Below are 14,616 nucleotides of genomic sequence, written 5' to 3'. Positions count from 1 at the left end.
AAGCAGCTGTATCCAGGTGGTTGAATCAGAAAAATATTCAATCAAAATACTCACATCTTACATCTCTATGAAGAAGATGTCTCAGCCCAGATTCATCCTTTGAAAACATCAATAGCTCTGTTTTCAGACTGTCACCGATAACCACAGGTCTCTCTGGTGATAATGGGCTTTTACTACAATCCGACTTTGTGATAGACAAAAACAAACTATTTTATTTTCAATACTATGTGTCATTTCATTTTTCTGTTGAATACAAACAGCACTAGATGTGACTGTAGCGCTCAGAAATGACCTCATCACACTTTCCATGCCCCTTTAAGACAAAATCCTGGGTAACATTTTACAGCTTACAGTGACTTCTGAAAAATGGTGACAATTGTGATTTTTAAACACAAAACCAGACCGATATTGTAAATTGTCACAATCCCTTTTTCCTAAGGGTATTGTGCAGAAACTCCATTTATCAACTCTGCTATAAAGTATATGCCAGTAACTTATTACATCACATTACATCATGCATAATGCTTTGACGGTGCATTTCTGTATGTACTGTATCTTCTTTTGGCTCCTCGCTGGGCCAAATCATTGTAATTCCAGACAGTAGTGTGGTAAAATGATCCTCGCTATCCCCTTGCTGCTGTGTATGTGTGTGACACAGAGTGCGCATTAACACGTGTGTGTGTGTGTGTGTGTGTGTGTGTGTGTGTGTGTGTGTGTGTGTGTGTGTGTGTGTGTGTGTGTGTGTGTGTGTGTGTGTGTGTGTGTGTGTGTGTGTGTGTGTGTGTGTGTGTGTAACAGTGTGTCAGATTGCACTCAAGTCTCTTCAGGACAGTCCTAAAGATAGCGACCAGGCAGGAGGCTTTTCGTTCGGTATAACATTGCAGCGTTTGGCAGCAAAAATAGACGGCGTGCTGCTACGACGAGCACAGAGAGACAGACAAAGTAGGCAGAAAGAATAGGATAGAATAGGATAGAATACAATAGAGTGGTTTAAGTGTGTTTCACTGCTTGAGTCTGCATCGTCCTACTCAACTCGTAATTCTCCACCCTGCCCATACAGGCCGCCTGCTTGTTTCAGGACTAATTTAAATATTTTATAGATTACTTCTGGCTCAGGATTACATATCAGAAATACTCTCCCCTTACAAACATACACACAGAAACCTTTAGGCTGTTCCAGCAGCTACATTTAACACTTTAATAGCTCTGCTTGTGCTGCCAGGGCTTCTGCAGCCTGTAACAACCCGTCTCAGGCTCGCCGACATGCTTTTAAATTACGGATATTCTGTGTCAATATGGAAAAATAAATTCCTCCTGGTTTATATACATTGCATCTCAGGTTTTATGTGAAATTTGGTGGGGGGGTTTTGTCCCTTTAATTGCTGTTTGCAGTCTCTGGAACATTGGATTGAGTTCTATATAGAATGAAATGTGTTGGAACTATCACTATTCCTACAACAGCCTTTTAAACCTGATAAAAACATTGTTCAGGGGTCCGGCGTTAGCGTAGGTGCTTTATTCCATTTACATGAAATTAGCTGTTTCGTTTGCATTACAAACTTATAGTAGTGAAGACGTAGCTGGAACCTTGCAAACCCCATCACGACATCATAAATGATGTCACAGCTGACATGAATATAACCACCTATTCAACCCTTGATCACATATATTTAGAGAACACAGGTTGAAGATATCTCAAGCAAACAAAAAGCCAAGTTCATTTCCAAAGATACAAACCATTTGCATCATGCCCAAGGAGAAGCGAGTGTTTGTGAGCCGCACTGAAAGGCGTCTGAGATCGACTCGTTTGAGCGAAGCTGCAGGAAATTCAGGTATGGAAGTGCAACATGTCAGTTGTCCCTGGAGAGAGATTGTGTTTGATTTCTATTGGCTTGTGTTGTATCCAAATCTCATATGTATGTTGCTCTGGATAAAAGCCAATTGATTAAATGTAAATGTAAGATGAACATGGAATCAGTTGTCCAGGGAGAGATTCTATTTGAAGTTGTTACAGGCTCATATCAGGGGTGGGCAAGACTTTCAACGAAAAAGCTCAGGTCACAGGCTTCCAATCACCTCCAACCTCGTCACAAAGATTAGTTCAGGGGTCCGGCATTTGCATAAGATGCTAAATTAGTTTCATTTGGTATTTGCATGACTAAATTAGCAGGAGACATGGATGGAACCAGCCTAACACCCGCCCACAATGTTTATTATTTAATAAATTGATTATTTTGCACCCTCCCTGTTGACTACAACCATGAGGTCATTATGGTCATGATGACGTCACGGTTGATGTCATAGCTGACACGAATACAGCAACCCAAGCAACCCCAGAATGCACTACTTTCAGCGCAAGTGGGAAAAAAAACAAGCCACATTCCTTTCCAAAGATAGATCATTTGCATCATGCCAAAGAGGAAGCAACCATCACTGTCAGGAAGCCGCAGTGCAACGCGGCAGAGATTGACTCGAGCAAACCGAGGTAGGTCAGGTAAAGATGTGCAAAGTGTCAGTTGTCCCTGGAGAGGGGTTGTATTTGAAGAGGGCCCATAGAGCTGTGAGGACCTTAAGATGTACGAGAGCACTAAGGCTTTCAAACAGGAAAGTTCAGGTGAGTGGATTGCTGCTATGCTTGATGTCTCAAGCTACACATCCTCAAGAAAGGTCAGAGAAACCTTTGCCATCATCCTCCACCCCTGACAGCCCTCAGAGCCTGAGGAGCTATTTGAAAGACTCTGGGACCAGCTCAGGGATGACTTTGTCCCCGAAGAGGCCTATGTGCAGAGATGCACTGATCTGATCAAAACATCCAGTGGTACTCTCCATCCACGATGAACTGTCACAAATAAGAGGTGGTCAAGAGAACCTGCAGAGGATGAAAAGCTGACTTAAGTCTTCATGTCGGAAAGCTTCAACAGAGAAGAACCAAGAAAAAGGTGTTAAATTGTAGAGTTGCTTTGTCTGCTGCATGAAGAATAGCTAACAGAATAGAACAATTACATGCGATTAAAGCAGCACTAACAACAGGGGGTCTGCTGTGGGGCCCCTTTGCATGCAATGAAGAATCGATCATTTGAACATAATGTGTCTGTTAAGGACAACAAAGAGCTGTGTCACTTAAACGCAACACATGGAGCACAGCATTGGCGTGTGTAACGTTCAAACGCACCATCATCACCGGGGGTCTGCGTGCGTCCTGCGCTGCTCCGCTCTGCCTCCCTGTCCTCCTCTTTCCTTCATTCCTCCCTTCCTTCCCACCACCTCTCTCCCCCTCTTCCTCGCCTCTCCCTCGGTCACCTTGTGGTGATGTGAGCCGCTCTCTCTCTCTGCTCAACCGTCCCCGCCGACGAAGACGATGCCCGCTGCGCTCCGCCGACGCTGAGGGGGGAGAGGAAGAGGGGAGGAAGTCAGGGAAGGGAAGGGAAGGGGAGGGGGGAAGTGACAACCGAGGGAGAGATAGAGAGAGAGTGAGAGAGAGTCAGAGGGGCTAGTAGCTGTAGCTCTAGCTGTGGGCCGGGGGGTGAGCTACCTAGCCCGGGCTGCTCTGCCGAAACATCCATGGGTGGCTGTGTCGGGAGCCACCACGACTCTTCTGGCAGCCTGAACGAGAACTCTGACGGCACTGGAGGTAACTTACTTTCCCGGGGCGTGTGTGTTCGTGCCGGCGGTGGGTTGCTTGTGATCGGCTTCTTGTGGGGGGTTTCTGCACGCTGCCCCCGGAGGTCTCTCTCCCTCTTTTCTCCGAGCCGGAGACAGACGCTGGGCACGGACGCGGCAGCCTTTACTCCTCTCGCCCCCACCACCCTCCCCGCTCCGTGGCCCCTCAACCGCGGGCCTCGAAGCGGGGAGACGACGCCGTGTCAGTCCGCTACTTTGCGAGCAGAAATACGTGCGGAGCGACGATTCCTCCCTTTGTTCTTTGGCGGAGCTAAGCGGCTAAATGTAGCCCGGCTAGCCTATTAGCTTTCTGCACAAATATGGGTCACAGGCGCAATTAGGCACAACGCGAGTGATGCAGCCTGATTTCAAAACGAACCCACTACTTTAAACTTACTCTTTGCTTTACTGCATTTATGTTGTTACGCTTTGCGGGGTTTTTTTAATTCCTTGTTTGCGTGCGTTAGCGGCGCTGGGAACAGTTGGAGCGATGATGCAAAGTTGTTCAAAACAGCTTGGAAAGGTTAAGTTATGGCGAAGGACCAAGAATCCTGAGCGGTGGTTTAATAATGGAGGAGATGGTCACAGGGCTTTGATCAGTAGGAGACACACTGCAATGTAAACAAAACTGCCAGGATGCAACTTAAAGTCAAATCCTCATGACATCTTGATAGGAACCTTCCATTGATTGAGCACTGACGTCATCTCTCCTCCAGCTGATAGGAGTTTGATTTTGGAGAATGTGAAAGACAAAGAGGGCCGCTCCAGATGTCTGTGGGCAATTAGGATGAAGTAGGCGGAACCCTCCTGGAATCGATTACTTTAATTGTGAAATAAACAGTGATGCATTAAATGTCTCACTGTTCAGAGTTCCAGTTCGTCATGGCGACTGGAGCTGCCGTGTTTTGTTGCTTGGCGAGAGGAAGATTGATATCAAGCATCAACTGTAAGAGGTTGTGGGTCCCTGGGAGACTCTGGTTCAACTGCAGTGTAACATGAACTCTGCCAAAGTGTTGATTATTAACTCAATATTCAGAGGTTTGAATTAATAAGCGTAACTTTGCTTGGCAGGGTTTGTTACTAGATACTGATGTCTTCTGGTTATCGGGTCTAAATGGAGATAGAGACGAAAGGAGTTGTCCTTAGGGGCTGTTTTACCCGTGCACCAGGCTGTCTACCTGTGCAGATATCACACACACACACACAGGCCTCGGGAGTGTGTAGCAGCAGTTGTAGAGTGAGATCGCGCAGTGTCAAAACAGGGGTAGACAAGCAGCTGTTACTGGACACCGCGCCATGACGACAACAGAGACAAGGTTATTGGAACGAGGGCGCAACATGAATGAAACTGCTTTCACTCGAGCAGCCGTCGTAATACATTTGAACAGCGTATAATTGTGGATAAATAGGGAGATTCTGATGTTGTGGACAAAAGGAAAAGAACAAATGGACTTGTTTAATACCTCCATTGAGTTGAAAGTGTGTGTTATCAGACTGTTACGTGATCATTGGACTACATGTGTACGGACTTAGAGGCTGTAACCTAACACCTTGGTCGACTCGACTCTCCTCTCCTGTGTTTTGTACACACCTGAGCACGCGCGCACACACGAACACACACACACACACACACACACACACACACACACACAGAGGCCCTGTACCTGTCATCCCCTTCAGTAGGAATCCAGATGGTGTTGTTCAGCGGCCATTCTGCTGCAGATGGAGCCTTGATATGTAGTATAACCTCAGCCTTCTAACTGGGTGTAGTGATAAGGTGATTCCAACTTAATTTCTGCTTAGTGTGTGTGTGTGTGTGTGTGTGTGTGTGTGTTGCCTATACAGTTGTGGTCATATAGGCTTCATGTGTAAACTGTCATCTGACCTACGACAGCAATTTGGAAAACCTGTTTCTGATGAAGCCTGACTTCTCTTTGCATCTCATCCCCCTCTCTTGCCCTCTTCCTATCCCCATCTTTTCTTCTACATAAACCACCCTCGTCCTTTTAACTCTATTCCCTCCTGTGTGTCTCTCTGGGCCATTCCTCATTTCTCACCCTTCCCTATGTCTCTCCTGCTCCTTTTCTCTCCATCCCTCCATCATTTCCCCTCTCTCCTCCCTCCCAGTGGCTCTAGGGCGTAACCAGCCCCTGAAGAGAGAGCGGCCTAAATGGAAAAGTGACTACCCGATGACTGAAGGCCAGCTGCGCAGCAAGAGAGATGAGTTCTGGGACACGGCGCCAGCGTTCGAGGGCCGGAAGGAGATCTGGGATGCGTTGCGGGCTGCGGCCAGCGCCTTTGAGAGCAGCGACCACCTGCTGGCCCAGGCCATCCTCGATGGCGCCAGCATCACACTGCCACACGGTAATGCACATGTCCACGCACAGCAACTCCAGAAGCGGCAGTTTTTCCTCTTTGCTTCTCGGAATATCTGCTGTTTGCAAAGTGTGTGTCTGGCGGTGGCGGCGGCAGCGGCCTCACGTTTCTTCTTCCTCTTGGCCGCTGCCCGTCTAGTGCATCATTTATGTCTTTATGGTCATCGTATCTGTGGTTCCTCCTTTAAGTGGGTCATTGGATTTCATTTTGACGGAAACAGAAACAAAGCAAATGCAAGAGAAAGATGCCAACGGCCACAAGAGAGCATTTTAATGTCAGTCAGCACACGCAATCATTTGCACGTTAGTCCAACATAGCAAACTGGTATCAACAAAGCTCCCCAATCCATCTAATGCAGTCAGGAGTTTGAAATACTTCCACACAACTAATATTCAGGGAAAGAAAGTAACTGCAGCTCGGATTGTAATCGCTGTATGTGTGTTGCAGTTTTGATTTCGTCTGCAGGCCGAAAGTGAAGCACGGGCAGTTTAGTTCTGGATATTTTGGTAGATGGATGTCGGGCAGAACAGTCGGCAAGGGAGCGGCGTTGCATTTATCCGCTCGGGTGTAGAAAGGCTTCATGTCAGTGTCTGAATGAGAGAACTGTCAGACATCTGCAGTAATGTGCCGCCTAAATGGCATCGGCCTCACAGTGATTCATCCCAAAGCTCTGCCAGACCACAAGTAGCAAAGCAAAGCATTTGTCAGGCGGCTTTGCCAGGCTGGAACACTCCTCTGCCCTCTTGAGTCCTCCGCCCTTTGCATCCAAACGCCACAAAACAAGCAAACAAGAGTTATTCAGTAAAACTCCAACTGCCAAATAAATACCGTAGGAAATCTCTGGGATAAAAGGTTTGACGCAGACAGTTTAGAGGGTCTAAACAAGATGGTAATCTGTTCCCAGGAAGTGTTACGCAAGCCTTTCAGTAACTATCATCTGATGTTGGGAGTTTGTAAAACAGGAAGTGAAGAGCGCCACGTACTTGTGTACGTGTGTGTTTGGGTGCCTTTTTGCTTTCTTATATAAAACAATTCCCTCTGTAGTGATTGTGGATTACATTCCTCGCAATCACAAACTCTCTGTCTCACGGTTTTAAAGGAGTAGTCCAAACATAGTGTGCACACACACACACACACACTCGGGGGCGTTCACAGAGACAGGGATTCGATTCAGGATGTGCAGCAGCTACACACAGTAACTATCAGCCACTTGTGTGTCCGTCTGGTGGGCGTGCGTCGTACACTTTGTCTGTCATCTGTTCGACCTCAGTATTCACGTTTGTGTTCTGGAGATGTTCAACTAGACATCTGGGTTTGTGTCTGTGAAGGACATCTCTTCTCTTCATAATTCACACTGGCGCTGTATCACAGATCTGTTTCCATGTCAGTAAATAGCGCGGTGGTTAGCAGCGTCTTACTGGCACCGCCTTATAGTTCCTGTTTATCAATCGATTTCATATTGATCAGCCAGACGGGGAGCAGTAAGCTGGCAGCGGCACTTTTCTCATACTTCTCCGCAGATGTTTTTCACTCCTCTGCTCGAAAAAAGCTGGGAAACTAAAACCGTGAACTCTCGAAAGTCCCCAAAACCTCCAGCTGAACAGATTAGGAAGCGGAATCCGCGGCTGATAGCTCCCGAGTTTGTCCTCGCGCTTGAACACAGCCGGCGTCTGGTCCCGTCTCGTCCCGCTCGCTTCCTTTTTCCAGTTTGGCCAAGGTCAGATCGGATCCCGCCGAGCTGCAGCTGTGGATTCCCCTGGCCTGATATCAGGGTTACACTCCAGCGGACGCAGCAGCCGGATCACTTTCACGTTTTTATAGTAGTCAGTACCGCACCCTGAAACGCATTTCAGACCCAGGAAACGGCTTTGTCATCCTCCTTTCCCCTCCGTACATCTCCTGTTAGTCGCTAGGACCAAAGTTGAGATGGATGTTTGTGTCAAAACTTTGGTCCAGATGTTTCACCGATGCCTCCATTCCATCTTTATCACTCAGTTTTCCGTACAGTTGGTTGGTTTGCGGTGACGCTTCTTTATCTCCTCTCATCTCCATCTGCCTTTTAGTAGAGTCGTAAAAGCAGAGATCCACTTACGTTTTTTTTTTTTAAACACTGTGAATGTTTTAAATAATGTATTCAGTATTGACGAGAGCAAGTGCAGTTCTTTCTTGATCGTTACTTAAAGCAGATGGTACCAACCCCCCCCTCCCTGAGCCTTCCTTTCTAGAACTTCTCCTATGATTCGCTGTGTCTGTGAAGCACAAATGTGGATTCCGTCCCACCTGCAACAAATGAAAGCCCTCGGTCGTGCTCTCTGCTTCGCATCAGAGGCTTTGGATTGGATTTTGCCAGAATATTTGGCCTGCAAAGAAATGTTATTGTCTTCCTTTGATCCTAAAATTAAATCTCTAAATCTCTCTTGGGTTCAGTCAGAATCGCTCTGAATTCGACCGCGGGGACGCATGAGCAGCACCTGGACTTGATTGTCGTCCTGCAGCCCGGTACATAAGTGGCAAGGAAGTGTCGGTAATCCGCGCCGTGACCTTTCGTCTCTTCCGTTGGCCTTTCACGAGGGTGTGAATGGGAACGCGATCTGGGTTACACGGCCTGCAGGCAGAAGGGTGCCGGCTTATATCGATGTTCCCTTTACGTGTTAAGCCGCGCTTCGGCGTTCCGCAAATTGTTTGCTTGCGTAAACAAAGAGTTTGTCGCTCCGTTCAAAAAAGTTAGTGTAGACAAAGTACTAATTTACTACAGTTACTCTGTATACTCTCCATTTTTTTCACCGCTCCCATCTCCTTCTTCACTCTGGCATTCTGTCTCTCTCTTCGTCTCTTTCGATCTGCTCTTACACTCATCAGTCTGTCTCGCTCTTTCTCTCTGTCTCCCCCCCACACTCACACACATCCTCCCCCCTCCCTCTATTCCATTCTCTCTGTTTTTGCACTTTCTCTCTCTCTCGCTGCATTTCTCACTCTCGCCTTAACGTCCTCACCTTGACCACAGAGCAGCAGCATCCTGTGGAAACATTCAGACAGCACTCTCTGTGGCCTAGCTTTAAGTCATAAAAATAAAACAACACGCCGCAACCTTTTAACGCTCTATTGGTGAAAAGCTGCTGTAATCATTCAAAGACCTCGGGTGGGCTTCTGCTGACCTGGTGGGAGTTTCTTTTCACGCTGGTGTTTTAGGTATATGGCTGTAATTTCTGAGATATTCTGAAGGGTAACATCAGATGTTAGAGGACCGTCTTTGTGAAATGTGTATTGTTCTTTATTGACTAACCTTTTAAAAAAGACCCCTAACCACAGTGCAGTTGCTAATGGGAGTTTTCAGGTGTGTAACGTTGTATTGACATGGCGCTGTGGTGCGCCGGGAGCGCTCTTAAAATCCCCCCCAGCGCACCCCGGGCGTCCCCCCTGTTCCCCTAACCTCCGTGCTACTTTCCCTTTCTCCCACTCTCTGTATACTCTCAGTGTGTGAATCATGGTGCGCGCCCCCCCCCACCCCCCCCGCCGTCCCAAACTCACTCTCTGATGAATCCTTCAGTGTTTGTCGGCAACTTTCGTTTCTGCATTCCGGCTTTCTACCGCTCAATGCGGCATTGAGGTGGAGTTTTGGCTTTGGTCTAAGAAAAAAAATTATGTAAGCCTTTGACTTCCACTTAATGGACTTTTTGGGATTTAATATTGAAAATACTGATTTCAACCACCTTTATTTAAGTATAGCAATGGTGTTCAAACAGACAATTTACAAGTATGCCAATCCACGTGTCTTACTGTGTGTAAGTCACGTGGATTCCCTTTTGACTTCCAAATAATCGTCCTAGATCACTTCTCTTTCTATGACCAAAACTCAGTTGTGTACCAGTTCTATAGCTTTAGAATGAACTTGGTGAATAAACTAACTAAGCGACTTAACTAATTTGAAAACAAACCAGTTTGGACTTTGGTTGTTGCCCTTAAAATTCATTACATTTATTGTTGTTTCAGGAGTGTTGACTGAATGTTACGATGAACTGGGGAACCGTTACCAGCTGCCGGTCTACTGCCTCTCCCCTCCCGTCAACATGATCGAAGAGCGCTCCGACGAGCCAGACGGCTCAGATCCAGACTCCGGGGCCGCGGACCCATCCACGGGGAGTGGCAGCGACCCCGGCTCAGGCGGGGAGTGCCAGCTGCGGCTGCGTCTCTCCACGGGGCGAGACCTCCGCCTGGCCGTCCGCTCCACGGACACAGTGGGCATGATGAAGCGCCGCCTTCAAAGTCAGGAAGGGGTGTTGTCCTCCACTCAACGCTGGTTCTTCTCAGGTCGGCCATTGACGGACCGGCTCCGCTTGGACCAGCTCAATATCTCCAGGGACTACGTGGTGCAGGTCATCCTCAGCCAGCCGCCGCCATCACCCGAATCAACACCGGGACATTCATCAGGGGCCCCGGGGCCAACGGCGGTGGAGTGTGTGGCTGTGTCGTCAGAGGAGCCTGCACAAGCAGAGGAATAGCTCTCAACAGGACGAGCAGGATGATGGAGGAAGGGAGGAAAAGAGGTGGATCTTCACCTCTGTCTTTTGGTTTGCACTGCTCTCTCCTCATCCCTTCTCTTCTTTCCTCCCCTCTCCTCTCCTGTCTTCTCTTCTCAGTCGGGCTCTGTTTGGGACGAGGCTGGCTGCCAGCCGGAGCAAAAAAAAAAGACTCTTGAGAAAAGACTCGTGGTTTTACACTTTGACCTTTTTGAAGTCTTTTTAAACTGTTCCTATGGAAACCAAACAACAACAAAAGAGAACTTTGTCAGGGGGTGATAATGTTTTCAAGGGTTTTTTTCAACACTGCTGTCTGAATGTTTCTCTTGTTTCAGTTTCCTTTCATGTTCTGCTCTCTGGCGACGCTGCCTCACCGGGGTTCTGTTTAATGGCTACAGGGTTATACGTTCCATTTTCAATCCATGGAAAATAAAATGGCTCTATTGGGAAATCACTTATTCCTAAATAAATGTGAATCGGTCCATTTATTTTTTGATTTTCTTTGTTGTCATTCATCTGCTTTTGAATACGGTTTGATTCCTCTTCAGTATTGGCTGAACAGTGCTGGAAAATACTGCGGAGGTGAACACACACATATAAATACCTACCATTTAAGTTGCTCTGTCACCATCGTCCCCTCGACCCAGACAAGCCACCATTCACCATTTTTGGGGGGGATTAACTCAGCATGCTAACAGCCAGTATTACTCGTTAGTAAATGGTAAGCCGCCTTCCTTTTGTCGGTACGCAGCGGTCAAGAGAAGAGACTGGGCCGCTCGCCGAGCTGTTGCTGGGTTACATATTCAGAACAATCAGAAACGTCATGTAATAAGCATTAAGTAATCTGCCTGTGTCTGTGTGTGTGTGAGTGTGTGAATACCTATTCGTGAGTGAATGTGTTCACATGAATGTGTTCACATGATACACGCGCATCCATGCTTGCTCATGTTGAATGGCCATGAGAAACACAGTTACATATTTTGATGAAATAGACTGTTTTTAATTAAATTGATCATTGTTTTTATTCCTGGATCTCTGTGTGATTGTTTACTTTGAATGTTATCAGTGTTGTATCAGAACGGTATGACATCATGATGGACGTAATAATCCATCCAGGAGTAGTTGACCTCACTTCTTGTTTGGTTCATCTTCTGCTGCTACATCTAGGTGCGTTTCTTTCCACACAGATTTGGTTTAATTCCTGGTTCCCGGAGCAAATTTTGAACCTTTGTCAGAATTGCTGCCAAAAAAAGTGGTTTAGAACTGAAAAAAGTGATTCCCAGCAAGAACCTGGAAATGCTAGGACCTGAACTGGGGACCGTTACGACATCATGACTGCTCCATGTATTACTCTGTCTAAGCAATACTGAAAATGCAACGGTGCAATGGTGCCTGGCCCCAGAAATTTGGCATTAAACAAAAGAATTCAGTAGAAGACACCAATGCATTACTGTCAGTAGAGACATTCAGGATGAGTTGGAAACTTTGCAATGAAAAGTGAAGATGTATGAAGAAATTTGATCTGCTGAAGAGGCAATGTGATGCACATGACCCACAAAAGAATAAATTGGATGAATAAATTCAACAAAATTCAGATGTAGCCTCAGACTAGGAGATGACTTTGGTCACATGGGACTTGTGTTTTTCACATAGACATGAACTAATGAGAGAAACATCCCTCATGATAAAGATCTTTGGAGAGGAAGCTGTCTTGAATTATTCAGAAGGTCGCAAAACACCGAAATGTAAAGAATGCAGGCCGCAGGGTATACAAGCATTTGAGGGGCTGCTACATACATGAGGGAGGGGCTTGTGTAGTGGAATGGATGCACTTCAGTAGTCTTACATGTCAACGGGATAATAAATGAACACAGCTCGTGTAAACAGCTTGGTTCAATTCAGTGTCTCTGAGGATAAACGCTGGCCAACATCGAGCCTGAACTGCAGTGAATCACTTCTGCTATAGGTTTTCCGTATATAATCCCCACTCGTCTTGGCACCACAGATCAGAGGGAAGTCTCATAAAAACACGGAATACTTAGGAACAGGGCAGCTTCCCATTTCCTTTGATTATTTTCCAGCTTCCTCCTGCTAATCCGCCTACCAGACAGAGTGAGGAAACTCCCTAAGTAGCACAAAGAGGCCTTCCAATGGCAGAAAGAGCCGTAATGGTGATTGTGTTTAGAAGGAAGCACTGTTGTAAGACTGGCATTCCTGGCTGGAGAACAAATAAACTGTGACGTGTGCAGCCCTGCAGGGTAAAAGATCTATTGATAGGAACAGGAAGGAACTTCTACCTGTCTGCCTGCCAACAATCTGTCAGTCACCTCTCATTTATTTTTTTTAAAGTTCGAGAATTCATTAATAGGAAAAACAGGAGTGAACCATCCCCTTCAGTGCCATCATATATGAAAGGTCCTGCAGTGTGTGAGTGACGGGCGGTGTGGAAGCAAAGAGCAACAGATAAGGTCAGCGTGGCATTAAACCTGCTGTCCTCATAATTACCCTGCAGTCTTAACACGGGTCGCAGGAAATCCCTCGGCGCATCACACCTGCCCTAGAGAACGGCCACAGGCTCAAGTTCACACATCCCAAAATAGACACACTGTTCACTTTTCACTCTGACAGGTGAAATGCACTCAGGGATGGTTTGTTGAAATGAGGGAAATTTGTGCACACTACCAGGGAGGCAGTGGCTTAGTGGGTAGAGCTTCCGCCTAAGAACCGGAGGGTTGCTGGTTCGAGTCCCTGCCGTGGTGCCCCTGAGCAAGGCACCCCTCTCTGCAAAGGGTGGTAATGTAATAATGTAAGTCGCTTTGGATAAAAAGCGTCTGCTAAATGATCGTAATGTAATGTACCCACCAACCTACAGTATCATAGTCATATCCATAAAACCTACCTATGATGGGGCAACAGTCATATCTTGAAACAAACCAAGCTACGTTGACTGATGTTGTGTGTGTACTTCTAAAAAAAGCTCCATTGATTTATTAGAAATGCAAAGGTGCAGTGAATACATTTCAGTGAAAGACCTGTGGGTTTGTAGGGAAGTAGACAATCATTTATAGAGTAGGAAGTTCTCTTTCAATTGAAAAGTGATTCGATCATTTCAACATTTGATTGTGAGAAATGGAAAACTCCAATGTGTAATGTGTTCCCTCCACGATCAGTTCATTCAAATACACACAACAGTCAAACAAAAGATCAATTGTCCCGGCTGAGTGACTTTTTTTTCAGATGCAACTCAATCCACTTCTCCATTCTCCTCTTGCTCTTCCTCCAATATGACTCCGCTCTCTTTTCTGCTCTTTATGGAGCTGTCGTCACCGAGAGTATTGATTCGCTTCTGCGTGTTCCCGAGAACAAAGTACCTGTTGAGAAGAAATCACCACGCACTGTCATGTGTGTAACGTAAGCCTTCCCAGTTCCTTTTCCTAGGAGGTTTCTGTCTCTTCTTGTTGTTCTGACTTCCCTTAAAACAATCAACCCACAATACCATAATGACACAAAAGCTTCTTTAAGCTTCTCCACATTTGTCATCACCCTCCTGACTGAGTGAATTAAGGATGAAGAGCAATAATGTCTATGATAGAATCTTTCACAGCTCTTTGAGTAATGACTGCTAAATATATTTGGGATATGAGAAGATGTGTGTGTTATATCGCAGGCACTTTAACTCAGTCAGTTCATCATATAATATTACATATAACCAGAGGCGGACGGAGTACACAGCTTCATTACTTAAGTAAAGGTACAGATACCGCTTGTTAAATTTTACTCAAGTACAAGTAAAAGTACTACAGTCAGATGTGTACTTAAGTAAAAGTACTGAAGTACTTGTTTTTAAAAGTACTCAAGCACCAAGAGTACATTTTCTAAATATTGTATTATTACTGCCTATAGAAACCTCCTGGATGGAGTTTTTATGGAATCTTTAATGTTAATACCTTGAAGAATGTCACAAATTATGAAAATAAATTTGTGCTTGAATGAATGGGTTTATATGCAAGAAGAAAAAAGAAAATGCAGCTAATTTGTGTGTATGTGTGACAACACGCGCGCA

General features: G+C 46.0%; 1 protein-coding gene and 1 long non-coding RNA gene across 2 annotated transcripts; one reads left to right on the top strand and one right to left on the bottom strand.

Moving 5' to 3' along the window:
* Positions 1-292: 292 nt before the first annotated feature.
* On the bottom strand, positions 293-4,026 carry LOC143009302 (uncharacterized). Its single transcript, XR_012964680.1, has 3 exons — positions 3,641-4,026; positions 3,173-3,381; positions 293-2,869 (listed from the first exon to the last, which is right to left on the bottom strand). It is a non-coding gene; the product is annotated as an uncharacterized LOC143009302 (long non-coding RNA).
* Positions 3,375-11,577, top strand: ubtd2 (ubiquitin domain containing 2). The gene is made up of 3 exons (XM_076161390.1): positions 3,375-3,631; positions 5,788-6,024; positions 10,027-11,577. The coding sequence occupies exons 1-3, from the start codon at positions 3,562-3,564 to the stop codon at positions 10,533-10,535; spliced, it is 816 nt and encodes a 271-aa protein (XP_076017505.1). The 5' UTR covers positions 3,375-3,561; the 3' UTR covers positions 10,536-11,577.
* Positions 11,578-14,616: the final 3,039 nt, after the last annotated feature.

This window comes from Genypterus blacodes, unplaced genomic scaffold (assembly GCF_046128005.1).
Source record: "Genypterus blacodes isolate CSIRO-AG114 ecotype Tasmania unplaced genomic scaffold, CSIRO-AGI_Gbla_v1 ptg000111l_1, whole genome shotgun sequence".
Classification (NCBI taxonomy): Eukaryota; Metazoa; Chordata; class Actinopteri; order Ophidiiformes; family Ophidiidae; genus Genypterus; species Genypterus blacodes.
The sequence above is the reverse complement of the archived record's forward strand: the minus strand, read 5'-3'. Positions and strand labels throughout refer to the sequence as shown.

Bases quoted from the DNA above. Each gene is read 5' to 3' on its own strand.
- ubtd2 (XM_076161390.1), top strand. From the start codon at position 3,562: ATGGGTGGCTGTGTCGGGAGCCACCACGACTCTTCTGGCAGCCTGAAC. The intron at 3,632-5,787 runs GTAACTTACTTT...CCTCCCTCCCAG, and splicing joins GAACTCTGACGGCACTGGAG to TGGCTCTAGGGCGTAACCAG. The intron at 6,025-10,026 runs GTAATGCACATG...TTGTTGTTTCAG, and splicing joins CAGCATCACACTGCCACACG to GAGTGTTGACTGAATGTTAC.